Source organism: Petaurus breviceps, unplaced genomic scaffold, assembly GCF_028583685.1.
Source record: "Petaurus breviceps papuanus isolate PSGF00001 unplaced genomic scaffold, PetGlider_PUasm1.0 90779, whole genome shotgun sequence".
Classification (NCBI taxonomy): domain Eukaryota; kingdom Metazoa; phylum Chordata; class Mammalia; order Diprotodontia; family Petauridae; genus Petaurus; species Petaurus breviceps.
This window is the reverse complement of record NW_027187344.1, coordinates 1-16,423: the sequence shown is the minus strand read 5'-3', so window position 1 is coordinate 16,423 and position 16,423 is coordinate 1. Positions and strand designations below refer to the sequence as shown.

General features: G+C 38.2%; 1 protein-coding gene across 1 annotated transcript in view; it reads left to right on the top strand.

Annotated features, from left to right (window-relative positions):
- LOC138147034 (uncharacterized) overlaps positions 1-16,411 on the top strand; it is an 88,736-nt gene extending 72,325 nt beyond the window's left edge. Inside the window, exons 18-20 of the mRNA XM_069069182.1 lie at positions 4,696-4,774; positions 9,993-10,174; positions 14,816-16,411. Of these exons, the coding sequence (XP_068925283.1) occupies positions 4,696-4,774; positions 9,993-10,174; positions 14,816-15,137 (583 nt within the window). The 3' untranslated portion in view covers positions 15,138-16,411. The remainder of the gene's footprint in view (positions 1-4,695; positions 4,775-9,992; positions 10,175-14,815) is intronic.
- The last annotated feature ends 12 nt before the right edge of the window (positions 16,412-16,423 follow it).

The following is a 16,423-nucleotide window of genomic DNA, read 5'->3' as shown; positions in this document are numbered from 1 at the left end:
AGCTATCAGAAACAGGATTTTTAAAGGGAGAAAAATCTATAAATGTAATTCAAAAGTATTTTGTCTTTCAAATATGAAGATGATGTCTCTGATTCAGCTGAGAAGTAACCTCCAAGCTATATTCCTAGCAATGTGGATAAACTGCATTGAGCTAAGCTCATTGATATACCTTCTTGTCCAGTGTGTCTCATGAGTGAGATGAGTATTTGTGAGATGGCTGGGTGGAGTGTGTGTGTGTGTGTGTGTGTGTGTGTGTGCGTGCTTAGTTAATAAGTGACCAGAGTTGTGGGGATTTAATCCTGTGGTGGGAGGAAAAGGGGTAGGTCAGCCACTCAATCAACAAGTAGTTATTAGATCTTTACTATGTATTAGACATTGAGTTTAAGTGCTAGAGATACAAAGAAAGGCAAAAATACAATTCCTGCCCTCAAGGAGCTCACATTCTTTTTTTCTTTTAAATTTATTTACAACATTCAGTTCCACAAGTTTTTAAGTTCCAAATTTTCTCCCTCTCCCTCCTCCCCATGGCAGCATGCAATTCGACATAGACTCTACATGTACCTTCACATTAAACATTAGTCAAGTTGTAAACAAGAATTATAACCAATAGAATAAACAACAAGAAAGAAGAAACAAAGAAAAACAAAACAAAAAAGAGAGAGCAAGTAGTTTACTTCAGCCTACATTCAGACTCCAGAATTCTTTCTCTAGATGTGGATGGCCTTTTCGGTCACGAGTCCTTTGGAGTTGTCTTATAACCTTGCATTGCTGAGACGAGCCCAGTCTATCAAAGTCAGTCATCACAGATACGATGTGTCCGTCATTGTGTACAATGTTCTCTTGTTTCTGCTTCTCTCACTCAGCATCAGTTTCTATAAGTCTCTCCAGGTTATCATGAAGTCTGTGTGCTCCTCATTTCTTCACATTCTTGTGGGGAAGATAATATACACACAACTATCTACATTGAAGACACACAGTATAAATGGGAGATAATCTCAGAGGGAAGGTATTAGTAGTAGGGGTGGGGCTTCTTGTAGAAGGTGCAAGTTGAGTTGAGTCTTGAAGAATGCCAGGAGGCAGAGGCAAGGGGGGAGAGCATCCCAGGTAGGGGAGACATCGAGTACAAGAAAAGGCATGGAGTTGGGAGTGTTGTGTGCAAGGAACAGCTAGAAGACCAGTGTCACTGGATCACAGAGTATGTGGAAGGAAGTTAAGTATAAGAAGAATGGAAAGGTAGGAAAAAATCAGGTAGTGAAGGTCTTTAAAAGCAAAACTCAGGGTTTTCTATTCTATTCTGGAGGTAATAGGGAGCCATTGAAGTTAGTGAAATGAGGGGATGGTGTGGTGTAGAGAGATGGGGACATATATGAGAGATGTTACAAAGGTAAAATTGCTAGGCCTTGACAGCATATTGGATACATAGAGTCAGTGAAAATTAAGAGTTGAGGATGATACCTCAGTTTCAAGACTGGGTGACTGGGAAGATAGTGACATTAGCAAAGTTTGGAAGAGGGGAGGGTTTTGGCAGAAAGATACTAGATTTAGTTTTGAATATGCTGAGTTTAAGATATCTATGAGAAATCCAATTTTAGATGTCCAATAAGTAGTTGGTGATGGCAGATTAGAGGTCAAGAGAGAAATCAGGGCTGGAGAAATTGATCTGAGGATCATCTGCTTGGAGATTATAATTGAATCCATGGCAACTCAAGAAAGATAATATAGAGGGAAAGGAGGAGAGAGCCAAGAGCAGACACTGGGGGACACAGTTACTAGGTATAATCTTAATGAAGATACAAGAAAAGGAGACTGAGGAGATGTCACATGAGTAGGAGGAGAACCAGGAAAGAGCATTGTTATAAAAACCTAGACTGGAGAGTGTATTCTGGAGAAGAGGGTGATCAATAGTGTTGAAGGTTTCAGAGAGGTCATGAAGGTATAAGGAATGAAAAAGTATAAGGAATGAGAATTAGATTTATCAATTAAGAGATGATTAGTAACTTTAGAATGAATAATTTCATTTGAATGATGAAGTTGGAAGCCAGGCTGCATAGGGATTAGAAAAGTGAGAGAAGAGGAAGCAGAGGCACCAATTGCAGATGGCTTTCTAAAGTAGTTTAGCCAAGAAAAGAGGGGGAAGACAGGATAATAGCCATTGGGGGTGGGGAGGTTGGATCAAGTGAAGGTTTTTTTTTAAAGGGGGGGGGCACGTTTTTAGGTATGATGGAAGTAGCAGGTTGACAGGGAATAGATTGAAGATTAGCAAGAGATAGTGACCAATGGCAATTTTAGAGGACTGGTGATATGAAGCATGCTATCTATTACCAGAAAGAGAAGTGATGCTGATGGACTTGGAAAGTGGATTGAAGTATATGTGTGTGTGCACACATATATGCATATATGGATGTTTGCATATATATGCACATATGTGTATATATTAAGCAATTGGGGTTAAGTAACTTGCTCAAGGTTACACGGCCAGTTATTTCTGGGTGTGATGCTAAGTATCTGAGCCTGGATTTGATCCCCAGGTCATCCCGACACTGGGGCCCAGTGCTCTTACTCGCTGTGCTACCTGGCCGCCCCAATTCATATATTTCTGATATGGCCAATGCAGGAATTTATTTTGTTTGATGATACATGTTTGTAATGGCTTTTGTTTTTCTTGCTTTCTCAAAAGTGGGGAGGAGAAATAGGTAGGGAATGACTTCAAAGCTGAAAATAAAATAAAACTGAATTTAAAAATTAGTGCGAGGCTATAGTAAGGATTATAGATGGGGCAATTTGCCAAAGAAGAGAGGATGGAACTGGATCTAGGAAACATGTAGAGGAATTTGCCTTGGCAAAGGAGAGAAAGACAACATAGCCACCTTTTGTGTGAGACAGGGGTGATGGAGGAGATAGTGGAGGAAGACATCTGAGTGATGTAAAATGAGAAAAAGAGGAGAGGACAAGAAGGAACTCCTAATGAATGGTTCCATTTTTTTTTTAGTGCAGTATGAGATAAAGTCCTTTATTGAAGGAGGGGGGAAGAGTGTGCATGGGATCCTGAGAGGCTTGGACAGGTTTGTAATAGTTATTGTGGTAAGTGGTATAATGCATTGATTATGGAGGTTTAAAAAGGTTACCTTACTGCCATGAAGGGTCAGATGAAATTATGTAACATAAATTTGTATTGGACACAGCCTAGTTTCATACTTTTTTCCAGCTTTGTTCATCTGCACATTAATAGGAGCAATGACAGTGAATGGCATGAATATTCCATGGTCAGAGCTTGGCAAGTCACAGTAAGTGTCAGGAGAAGGGGACAGGGACTCAAACATAGAGGAGGATAGGATAGAACTGAACTAGTTCTCCAAGGAGTCAAGACAGGGAAGAGAAGAGAGTGTCACCATTGTAAGAGTGATGGTCTAGGAAAGAACTAAGGGGTGGAGGGATTGGAGGTCTTGGTGAAGATGAAGAATAGGTGTGTAGGGGTCACAAAGCAGAGGAAAAATGTAGGATGATAAAATATGGCAAGATCAAGAGTATGATCATCTCTGTATGAAAGGGAAAGTAGAGTGAAGGAGTAGGTCATGAGAAATGAGTAGATTGAAGAAGTAGACAGTTTAGGATGTTTTAAGGGTTTTCAAAGAAGAATATTTATGTTGAACTCCCTGACATCAGGAACTGGGGTAAAGGAGAGAGAGACAGACTGACTGATTTGACTAAGTGACTGACTGACTATGCTAGCCAAGCACTGAATTCATTGAGGATAGTAGGGAGAGGGTCCTGGGGTTTGGCAGATAATAGTAACCAAAATCTTAGTTAGATAATAAATTTGAATTGAATAAACTTCAAAGCAGGAGAGTCTTGAAGTGACAATGGAGAGCAAAGAGTATATTGACTCCCCCAACCATGGCCAAAGAGTCAAGAGGTAGGAGTAAAAGTTAAACTGCTCCTGGGTGGCCAAGGATTCCATATTATAGGAGGTAACCAGGTCTTAGTGAGAGCCAGAAAATGGAGGAAGTGAGAAAAGAAAAGGTTTAAAATGAAAGCAAACTTGTTAACTCTATGGAATGGGCCTTCCAAAGAGTATAGCAAAAGGGATGAGCAGCTATGGAGTGGGACATTTGGAGTAATGGTTGAGGGAGTATGCTGACCATTGAGGAATGATTCCACATAGATTATCAGTGGATGGATTATCAAGTCTGTTGAGGGAAGGATGTGATTAGACTGTTCAAGGTCTTCCCCTGAGCAAACCTGGTGGTAGGTTTAGGGTAAGAGCTTAGTCTTTGACTAGGGAACAGAGTTTTCCTCTTTGTGAAGGTAACTGGCCTGAACAAAGACAGAATTAGCGAATTTGTTCTCTTTATATATGTGGTCTAGTCTAAATTAGCTGGATTAGAGCTAACTAAAATAAATGTCCTTTTCAAATTGTCCTTTTCAAATTATTCCCAGAGAAGTTTTTTTTTACTGCTTTCTTGCCTCTGCCATCTAGGTTCAGTCAAACAGAATCAGAAATGTTTAAAGCCACTGGGAAGAAAACATACAATGCATTCCAAAGGCAAATATTAATAATTTTTGGATTATCTCTGCCTCATGCTATTAACATGGACAGTTAAGATTTTACCATAAAACTAGTGTTTGGAAGCCACTGTTTTTAGAATGACATGTTTGGAATTTTATGATAATTATTGTTATTCTCACCACTTCTAGATGTTTGGGGAACAAAAGAGACCACAGCTCAATGACTGAGAAACAGCACCAAATTCTAATGGATCTGAAGCAAGAACAGGTAGGCCATTGGCAACATAATAATACTATTTTCTTAGAGGACATTAGGAGCTGGCTGTGAGGTTTCAGGACATGACTAGAACATCCAAAACTTTCTGTTTGCGTTAAAACTCTTACCTATGGCAGCATGGTGGAAGAGAGCAATAAGTAGTACTTGAAGACAAAAATAAAGGCTGCAACATGGGGCAGTGGAAAGAGAGTGTTGAATTTGAAGTGAAGGCATAAATTTGGATCTGGAATCTGCCACTTAGTAGCTGTGGGACTGGGTAAGTCATTTAACCTCTCTGAATCTCAATTTCCTCATCAGCAGAAATGAAAGGCATAGGACTTCCGAGGTTACCTCTAGTTTTAAATCTATAGTCCTATGAAAATTTAGGACAATGGTATCATCCATTTGGATTACTGCAAATTCTTATATCAGATTCTGTGATCATTGGTTATCTACAGAAAAGGTAAACTGAATTCTGTGGTTGTTACAATTGAAGACCATATCACTTGTGAAAATAATGTCTAATTTGCCTTAGAAATGATATTTGCAGACAGCTTTGGTCATACTCACTGCCGAAAACTAGAGAAGGATTCTCTTAAGAATTTTAATTCCACAAATCCCTAGAGCTGACCAAAGTTCTTCTCTTTAAAATACTTGCCTTTTTTTTCTTTCAGAAATCTGCTTCTATCTTTTCTTTGGTGCCCATCCTGTACACCTGCTAAATTGGGGTGCTAAGCTCCCCAGAACACAAAGATAAAAAATATGACTTGAATCCTCAGTAATTGATATATAAATGCTATTGGTGGAAAGAAAGAAAAATCATACTTTTCCACCAACTTATGGCACAACCCTACTGGGATAACATTATAGCATTATGGTCCATGTCCCTGCTGCATGGAGCTGGAGATGTTTCAAAGAATAACTAAAATGATCATAGGTATTAGAAGGGTAAAATATGAAGGTTTTTTGTCTAGTTTTTTTAGGATCTGTGATTTTATCAGCACAGGGAGTTCTGGATTAGGGAGAAATGAAAATGATTAGTATTCCACAATCTAGAAAGATGCATACATTTATTATTCATTCAACAATTTAGTGAACACTACTATATGTGTTAGGGAATAGGAGAAATACCATAATGATCAAGACATAGTCTCTGCTTCCACAGAGCTTATAGGCAGAGAGAGAAATGGGATCAAAGCTTTAAAGTAATGGTGTGAACACAGACTTGCAACCAAATCCAAGAATCTTGGGGAAGGAAGGGACCTAGTTGGTAATTTGAGAATAAAATGTGGTTCTACTTTAGCATATAACATTAGAAATTTCATTCCAGCCAGACAACCCTAGCCTTCCCCAACTTTGCCCCCTTAGGTCTTCCATCAGAGACAGACCCTGAAGTCATCTTTTGTAGTATTTATTGTATTCTTATTTGTTAGGGTATCTCTCCTCCCACTCCCCACCTAATAGTCCTTCTTCCCCTTTTTAAAAACTGTATTTAGTGCTGTTTTGGTGTTACTGGAGCTAGGACTAATGGTAGAGAAGGTGTTTTGTTAGGCATAACACATGGGCAGAAGTACAATGAGAAACATTTTTGGACTTGATCTTTTTTTAATGCATATCTTTTTAAAAATTAAAAAAATTTGTCTTTATTAATTTGTTTGTTGACTTTTAGTTTACAAGATTCAGTTCCACAATCTCTTGAGTTTCAAATTTTCTCCTCCTCTCTCTTCTCCCCCCCCCCAGCCCCACCCATGGTGGCATGCAATCAAGTGTAGGATCTGCAAATACTTTTGCATTAGACACTAGTCAGGTTGTAAAGAAGGATTATAACCTATGGAATGATCGGCGGAAAAGAGGAAAGAAAACCAAACAAGAAAAAGAGAGAGCAGGTAGTTTGCTTCAATCTGCATTCAAACTCTGTGGTTTTTTCTCTGAATGTAGACATCTCTTTCCATCATGAGTTGTCTTATAATTGCATTAAAAATACATCTTAATTTCAGAAAAATTCCCATTCTCTATTATATAGTTATTTTGTGACAGGTCATGTGTATCGTGGAGGCAGCATGGGTCAATGAATGGATAGAGAACTGGTCCCAAAGCCAGGAAGACCTAGTTCAAGTCCTGTCTGCCACAGTCTGTCTTTGTGGCCCTAAACAAGTCTCTTTAGCTCTCAATGTCTCAGACAACTCTCTAAGAAGATAAGTCAGTGCTAACCTTCATAGGGAACTGCTTATATGAGTGAAGTCACAGATTTAGTCTTACTCTTATCAGGAAGGCTAAAGGCCTTTGGTAGACAGTAATATAAGAGGCGCAATTTTCAGATTCGACATACATGATTTTCATACCTTTCCAGTACACACAAATGCCTCATCTTGGCTCTGATGAGTACTAATGCCTGTTTCATCCTTCTTTATCATATTTAGGCAGAACTTAAACACCTACAAAATATGTATGAAATGGCTCATCAGGAGAGAAAACTTTTATTGACACAACAAAAGGACATCCTAACAATACAGCAGTCAACAGCTCATCTTCAACAGGAGTTTCATGGCCTAGCTAGCAGACACCAGGTGAACTATCCCTAAAAATAACCACAATGAGCTGTTGACTAAGCCTTTGCTCTTGTCCTCCTATATGTATATGGAGATCAGAAAGGCCTATATTCCCTATTTATACACCATTACATCAAAAGATCAGCCCCTATGGATCAGTTTTGGGCACTCCACTAATGGAGATGCTTCCCCCAACACCTTAGTTTGAGACGTGGTCTTCTTGAACTGCTGTGATTTAATAATAATAAATTAGTGGATACCCTTCTGGTGCTAAACATCTCCAAACCTGGTCCTCAGATACATTGTCCTCATTAGGCCCATCCTCAAAGTCTTTCTGGCTTGACAGGACTTGCTGAAGCTTACACCTCACTAGGATAGCTTCTGTGAACTCTGGGCCACTTCCTGTCACAATGAGACATTAGAACAGGACTTTAGCAATAGCTCCTATTCATAAAGATAAACATAACAAAAAACACAGTAAAGTTATTTGTCAAGCCAGTGAAAAATATTAAATGCCACCATTCTGCCTTTTGTCATTCTATACCATATAGGAAGTCATTATTCTTTAGTGTAAAAATGTTGCCACAGATAGAGAAAAGGAGAATATGATGTTAAATCATTGATTTTATGTAAGATATTTAACCTCCAAGCCTGAATGTAGGATTCTCCAAATCTTTGTCCTAGAGTGTTATATTTTTTTATGTATATTGAATTATGTTTGTGGTTAGATAGTCAAATGTCCACTAAGAAAGACGGATCCAATGATTCATCTTTGAGTGATGATTGATTCTACCTCACAGTCATTGCCAGGACCCCTAACCCTGACTTCCCTATGTGTGCCCCTGGACACGAATGAGGAAGGGGAAGTAGGTTAGAAAATGTAGGTGGGTAAACCAGACTTGTCTGTATTGTAAGGGACAGACTTCTCAAGCTTATGGTCCTCTACCCAAGATTTTTCAACAAACATTTATTAAGCACCTAAAAAAATTAGCTAGAAAGCACTGTTCTAGGCACTAGGAATGTCAAGATAAATAATTGACATAGTACTTGCTCTCAATGAATTAGCAGCATCATTTTTGTCTGCAGAGGATAACACCTGCATATAGCATAGTGTAGGAGAGAGCAGTGCACTAAAAGCCAAGAGACCTGGGATCTAGTCCTACTTCTGTCACTGGCTACCTATGTGTCATTAAAATAGCTACTTCTCTGGGCCTCAGTTTCCCCTTCTGTAAAATGAGGGAAGTTGAACTGATTGGATGACTTCTTTTTTTTTTCTTTTTTGGAGGGGGAAAGGCACGGCAGTTGGGGTTAAGTGACTTGCCCAAGGTCACACAGCTAGTAAGCGTTGTGTTTGAGGCCAAATTTGAACTCAGGCCTTCCTGACTCTAGGGCCGGTGCTTTATTCACTGTGCCATCTAGCTGCCCCTGATTAGATGACTTCTGATCTTTTTATTGATGCCTTTTGTTTTTTAATATCATATTCATTTCTTTCTTAAAAGTAAGATTTTAACTAATAAAAATCTATTTTCTCTCCCTTCTACCCACCTGTTAAGAAAAAAAAAGTAAAAGAAAAGCCTTGTAACCAATATGCATAGTCAAGCAAAACAAATTCCTTCATTTGGCTACTTCCAAAAAATGTATGTCTCAATTGGTCCTCTTGGGTCTATCAGTTTTCTTTTGGGAAGTGGGTAGCATGCTTCATCATAGGTCCTCTGGAATTGTGGTTGCTAATGCTTTGTGATTGTGCAAATCTTTTTCTTTTTAAATTGATGATTTCTATTTTAACATTACAATTAGTTCTGAACATATTCTTTCCCCTTCTACTACCAAGAGAGTTATCATTTGTAAAAAGGTTTAAGAAGGAAAAAGGGGACATACAAAAAAGGGAAAAATAAAAAAAAAACTAGTCAACAAGTCAGTGGCATCACAGTTTATGCAATATTATACATACACTAATCCCCCCAACTCTGCCACCTTTAAAGCAAGTGTTCCATTTTGTTGTATGTTGTTTACATTGTTGTGGTAATTGTATATATTGTTTTCCTGGTTGTGCTTACTTCATTTTGCTTTAGTTCATATAAGTTTTCTCATGCTTCTCTGAATTCTCCATATTCATCAATATATGGTGCAGCAAGTAGTTCATTACATTTGTGTTCCACATTTTGTTCAGTCATTCCTCAATCATTAGCCACTGACTTTGTTTCCAGTTTTTTCTTACCACAAAAAAATGCTGTGATGAATATTTTGGAACATACAAAACACTTTTTTCTGTCTTTCACCTAAGGAATATTTTATGATTCTAAGATTCTGAATCAACATTTCTGTGGTGAACTGAAGAAAATGAAGTTGGTAAGTTAAGGTCACCTTAGGGTGGAAAGTGTTCTTGATGTCAGAAGAAAACATTCTCTCCCATGAGAGGGCACTTGGTGCTTTAGGAAATATAATCCAAGCTAATTTAGTATAGTCTGCTCCAGCAAAACGTATTTACATAAACATAAATGTATTTCCTTTGCTGTTGACTTGTCCTATCTGTTGCTTAGTTCTTTTGCCCTTTCCCCTGCATAATGATATAATCTCTTTGCCAATTACATGGGTTTTTTTTTAACCCAATAGTGAATCCTGCCTCTTCTCCCTGACAAGGATTTGAAATTTTATAGAATAATATGAACTGTTTTTTGTAGTTTTCCAGTCCCTGGTCAGAAGCTATAGAAGGTCAGAAGTCTGAAGCTGAGAGAGTCTTCAGACCCGAGAGGCTGGTCAGGAGTCCAGAGGGTTTGTTGTCTTCAATATCATCTCATATGGGAAGATCAGCTTCAATCTTGCCTGACCCTGGGGAAAACCTGAAATGCTATGAGAACACACAGTGAGTGTGACTTGTTTTCTTTTTGGGGGGTGCTTAGGTAACCTGAACCTTAACATTAAAAATCATTTTTGATGCGCCTGTCTGCATGTGGTGCTGTGCTGGGCTCTACAGGGATGGTTTATCCACTGAGCTTCCTACCTTCTGGGGACTTAACAACTTGACTTAGGGATGCAGTTTCAGTCTGAGTCTGGAAGAACAAATGAGAATAAGACATGGAAAAAGAGATTTCTTATATATGAATGTGAAGTCCCCTTAGCATCTCTCTTCTCTTTATGACGTAACATATGGGCTTTAAAAATCTTTCTTCTTAACTCTTGATACCATTCCCTACCCCCTGCCCTGCCATTAGGATTTAGGAAGCTGGAGTCCAAAATAAAGAGTACCGAGGTCAGAATTACATTTCTTTGAAGTCCCAATAATTTGATTATTTATTTCCTTGAATATAGAGGAGGAGGAGGATAGGCATACAGTTTGCATAAAATTATCCATTCTTTGAGCTCCCTATAGAAAAGAAATTATTGAAATTTGTGCTGAATCAGTCCAGGTAACCCCATTGAATGACTATCTTAATTAAGAGTGATCTGTTTGACACAGAAAAGTATTGGCCTGACTATTCATCAAGGAATTTCTTGAAAAACACTGTGTAAATCCTAATTTTCCTTTTGAAATGAAAACTGGTTTAATTAAAGTAGACTACTGACCTCTAGGAAAGTACATCTCCATTTAAAGGGCCTGGTTTCCTGTCAGTGGCTGGCTACCTAAAACGACTTTATAATCTATAAACATTGTTGCACCCATAAATCATGACCTATTTCCCTATCCTTCAAATATTAATGCTCAATCAATGCAATAGATAATGTGAATGATGATGGAAATGTGACAGTTAAAGATGGGGTATGTTGAGAAAGGGAGCCTCATATTCAGCAGTGGTCTGCCAAAGCAGATTCAGAGAGCCACAGTAGCCACTTACAGGTCTTGGGATATTTGGAGCATTATTTATTTTAGGGAAAGGTCAAGTACTATTTAAAAAAATCTCTTTGAGTAAAAGGAAGTAATTCCCTATTCCAATAGCTAATACGTCAGTACCATACTTTGCTTCCCTGTGGGTGCAGTTTTCAAATAAATCTCAGCTTGAAACTGATCTATAATTCATGTTCCTATTGATTACAAGTCACAGGCATCTTTAAAAAGGTTTCTTGGCTGCACTTTTCCTGCTTATTACTGAGAAGGTTGCTTATGGTGACACAGTGACCATTAGCCCAAGTAGTTAGCAGAATCTTTCTAGGATAGAAACTGCTTCTTGAGTCTTGGGAACTGGATGTCAGCTTTGGGAAAAGCAGAGAGGGTTCATGGAGTGAGAGGTAGGGAGGGTTTGAGTGTATTTTAAAATTTAAATTTAAAAAAATTTAAAAATCTGTAGCCAGATCAGCATGAAAAAAATCAACAGAGACTTTTCCTCTTATTATTCAACCTATTTCTCCTAATGTTTATCCATGGACTGGAAAGGGAAAGAGAGGAGTCTTCAACTTCCGTCTCATAGGGGAAACAGACAAATCTGGGTCATTCCATTTGATAGGTCCCATTGTATGACTATACCCAATCCACCCTAAGCCCACATAGTATAACTCTTGATATCAAAAACCTTTACCCAATACTTTAGTACATGTGGCATTATCTGCAATATTAAGTTCAACATGGTGCATAAAGAATTAAGTAGATAAGAGTCTATGCTGTCCTTGGGAAGAATAAAATATGAGATAAATATTAAATCAGTGACCATTAAGCTCTTTGTATATACCCTGCACAGATCCAGGGTGAGGGCAAAGCTCAGTAAAGCATATGGTGTGGTATATCATTGTAGTATATGGGTGAGGGTAAAGCTCAGTATAGTATATGAAAGTGTCATGTGCGTGGTAGAAGACACCTTAATTTCAAGAAACCTATATCCCAGTCCCAGTTCTGCCACTAATTGGCCAGACTACTTTAAGGCTTTCGTTTCACTTTGCTTAGTCTTTGTATCATTATCTGTAATATGGTATTCCATAATTATTTACTGGTTAAGTAAAGTGAAATAATTTAAACAAAAGCCCTCAGGGTGTCAGAAGTACTATTTGGATGTAAGGGGGTGATATTATAACTGAAGAAGAATGGGAAGAACAGTCAAGAGTTTCCTATATGGAGTAAAGAAAGTATGACCAAAAGCTGTCATTCTTTTTTTTTTCCCTGATGAATATGGAAAAAATTTATACTGTTTTTTGCATAAGGGTAATGACACTAAATATTTTACATTGACGATAATGTGTTGCCTACAAGGGACCAGACTTAATTGATTAGAATTTTCCTGAATCATTAACAGGGACATTTTTTCTTTGATGCTTGGAAGCAAAGCACCTGGACAGGTAATGGCAAGATGCTGGGGATGGAAAATGAAGTTAAGCAGCCACCTCTTTCCCTATCCCTTATACCAGGCAAATTCTTCTAGAATTGGAGTTGACATAGGCTTACCAACTAAAACTTCTGAACCTGTTGTAATTTTTTTTTACTAGAACTTTAAGGTTTTATTGTACTTTGCTTTAGAAGTAGCAAAAGTAACTTTCTGATTTTGCCATATGTATCTCTTCCCTAGCTCATGGGTGAAGCAGTTCAAGTCATGAAATACAACTCCTATAGCAATTTTGTACTGTGATAGGTGTAGCAGGGAAGACCTATCTACATTTAGGGAAGTGGAAGGGCCGTATACTGGAATTGTTAACCATTTTTGTGTCTTGGACCCTTTTGGTAGTCTGGTGAAGCCTTCCCAGAACAGTGGCTTTAAGTGCATAAGATAAAATAGACAAGATTATAAAGGAAACTAATTATATTAAAAATAGTTGTCATAATATCTTTTTTTTAAATTTGAAACCTCTGATTAAGAACCCCTGGCTTAACATCATATTGCATGCTTTCTTGGGGAGGGAGAAGGGAGGGAAGGGAAGAAAATTTAAAACTTATGGAAGTGAATGCTGAAAACTAAAAATAAATTAATAAGTTTTAAAAAATGAAACTACATTTGCCACATCTAAAAAAAAAAAAAACCCTGGCCTAAAAGAAGACAGTCTGATCTTAGAATCATAGGGGACTTTAGAAATTATCTAATACAACTTTCCACATAGTGTTGGAATATGCTCTTTAGCATTCCCAATAAGTAGATATTCTAATCTACATTTGAAGACCTCCAGTGATAAGGAGTAATAATTCAGACAGTCCATTCAATCGTTGAACAGTTCTCATAGTTAAAACTCCCTCCTTGTAACTTTCATCCTTGGGTCCTGACTAGGTTTTTACTTTAGAGCTATAAAGAACAAATTTAATGCCTCTTCCAAATGACAACTCTTCAGATACATAGAGACAACTGTGATCTCAGTAAGTTTTTATTTCTCCAGGTTTAACTTTCCCGTTTCTTGAAATATTCCTTAAATGTCATGCTTTGTAGTTCCCTCTCCTGATCCTGATCCTAGCTGTCCCCTGGATGTTCCCGTTAATGACTCTCAATATTTCCCTTACAATTTGAAGTTGACTCTTCAGCTCTTTGAAAAAGCATGATCCCAGATTATTAAGAATATCAGAGCTAGTTAAAGGCAGACATTTTGAAGACATTGGATTATAGAACTGAAATCAAGCTTAATGGGTCTAATGTCCATTTGGGCAAGACCGCAAAAGTCATAACTGGGTTTATTTGTAGGACTTCCAGATGGGAGAAGAGAGAAAGATATATTATTAAGAATGTACACAGGGGCGGCTAGGTGGTGCATTAAATAGGGCACTGGCTCTGGAATCAGGAGGACCTGAGTTCAAATGTGGCCTCAGACACTTAACAGTTACTAGCCATAGTCGTGTGACCCTGGGCAAGTCACTTAACCCCAATTGCCCTGCCTTCCCCCCTCCAAAAAAGAAAAAAAAAAGAATGTACATAGAAAAATGTGAGGACACTTTCAAGTTAAGTCTCAGGCTCTGTAATAATATGTTGGCTTGGAAATACATGCTCCAGAATCCAGACTAACAGGAAACTTGGAGGTGTTCTAAACTTTCCCCACCCACCACCCCCCATCAGACTGACTGGAAAGGCAGAATCTAAATGGGTGAAATTTGAAATCATTTTGGGGGCATAGGTTAGGAAATTTGTTTTAAGGCATTTATTGGAAGCAAGACAATGATGTTCCTGTGTCCACTCTGAATAGGTCACTATCTATGTTGTCTCAAGTCACTGTCTACGTGGATAGGCTCCACTGAATCATCTATCCTCACTAATGCATTTCTCCTTGCAACAAAAAGCACCCAGCTTTTATTAAGGATGCAGTTTGCAAGTGGGAAATAATTCAAATTTACACAATCCATGCAGGGATGATGATTGTATAACCTTACTAACATGATGGTCTAACCACTGGACACAGACTATTAAAGAATGCTTCGCTTAAGGATTTGACACAGTTGTCCAGACAGCAAAAGAGGAATAAGCATCCCCACCCCCACTCCATCCCGGCCCCAGAATGACAATGCAGCAGAGCCCTGGGGACGAAGGAGTCCCATCAAGATGGTGGTTCCCATAAGAGGAACATTATCTGGGTCAGAAAACATTAATCACTCTTTTGAACTGCCTTGCAGCCTTCTTCCTGAGAGGGCGATCCAGGGGATACCTGATGAGGACTCATGCCTACAGCCACAGTGGCTGAAGGGGGTAAAGGACAGATCAGTGGTCAGTAACATGCCTGACTACAGGGAACAAACTCTGGGCCAGTTCGTGGAGAATGACGACCAGGAAAATAAAGGTATTGTTGATTTTGCCGCTGATGACACTTCCAGGAGGGAAAAGAAAAGGCATGTAGTAATTTCAGTATCATTAAGGAAAAATACATTTTGCTTAACAGGTATCAGATCCAAACCATTATCCTTTTATAGTAGCAATTCAAATGATCTTTTAAAATAAAAACACAAATGATGCTGCAGTATCCTTTGTATCTGAAAATGATTTTGCTAATCACATGCATCAACAGTGGGAAATAGGCTACGATGAGTCATGCACGATCTGTCGTCTGGTTTCCCTAGTTACCAACATTTGTGAAACAGGTGGCTGTAGCTTGGGGTGTTGCCTGTGATCCTGAAATGGAGCTTTTCTCTATGGAAACCTAAATGGCTAGGGTAGGGACTGCACCTATGGCAGTGGTTGAGATAATTGACCCCTAATATTCTCAAACTGAAGAAAGTCTCTTTTCCCTAAACATCAACTTAAAATATTTTTAAGGTGGCATCTATATTAAATATACATAGATATGGGGTGCTATTGTTAGAGATTCTTTCTGGTCTTGTGACAGTATCCCCTTTCCCTCTGCTGAAAATGATAGAGCAAATGAAAATAATTTTGTTAGCTTCTCCCTACCCCTATCCTCACCCCTTATTTGGAAAAATACTGATATGGACATGCCCTCTAAACTATTTGATTTAGTTTTCTGTGGACATTTTAAAATTTAGTCTGAAGAAATTACTTATTTTCTAATGGTACCAACAACTGTTTTCATTTATTAAGAATGGGAACATTGGTATAATTGTATCAATACCTATTATGGTGGAGATACACTGGGTGCCATACAAAATCTTTACATCATCAAATAGATCCTTGGGATACAAGTATAATTCAAGAATAATTATAATTGAAGAATAATTAACCATCCTCTAAATTTAGTCCTTTTCTGACACTATTCTTTTCATGAATGCTTAAAAATTCAGATAGAAGGTAATAAGAAGAGGAATTGGTTCTCTCCCCTCACCTCATATGTGGTAATAAACATTTCACTTGCTTATTGCAGGATCTACCTTCTTGTCATTCAAGTGCCATGCTATTTCCTGATACATGTTAAGATGTTACATCCCAGGTTTTATGAATTGGTTTCTTATACATCCTTGGTATTAGATATCAAAATACCTAGGGTGCAGAGATGGGAAATGGACTACCTTAGGCTTGAATTGTAATTTATTCTCCCGGCTCCTGTTTTTCAAAAGTTAGTAGTTTGGTGGTCCTGTTAATGGTAGTAGTATTTTAAAAGTGATAGGGAGGGTGCTGACAATGATATTCTTCCTCCAGTCTAAGTTTCTTATATTTTCATACAAATAACCTTTCAGAGATAGTCTGACTTTTCTGGATCACTGCATAGGAAGAAGAAACTCCTGCACACACACACACAGAGGTGCACGCATGTGCATGTGTGTGTGTGTGTG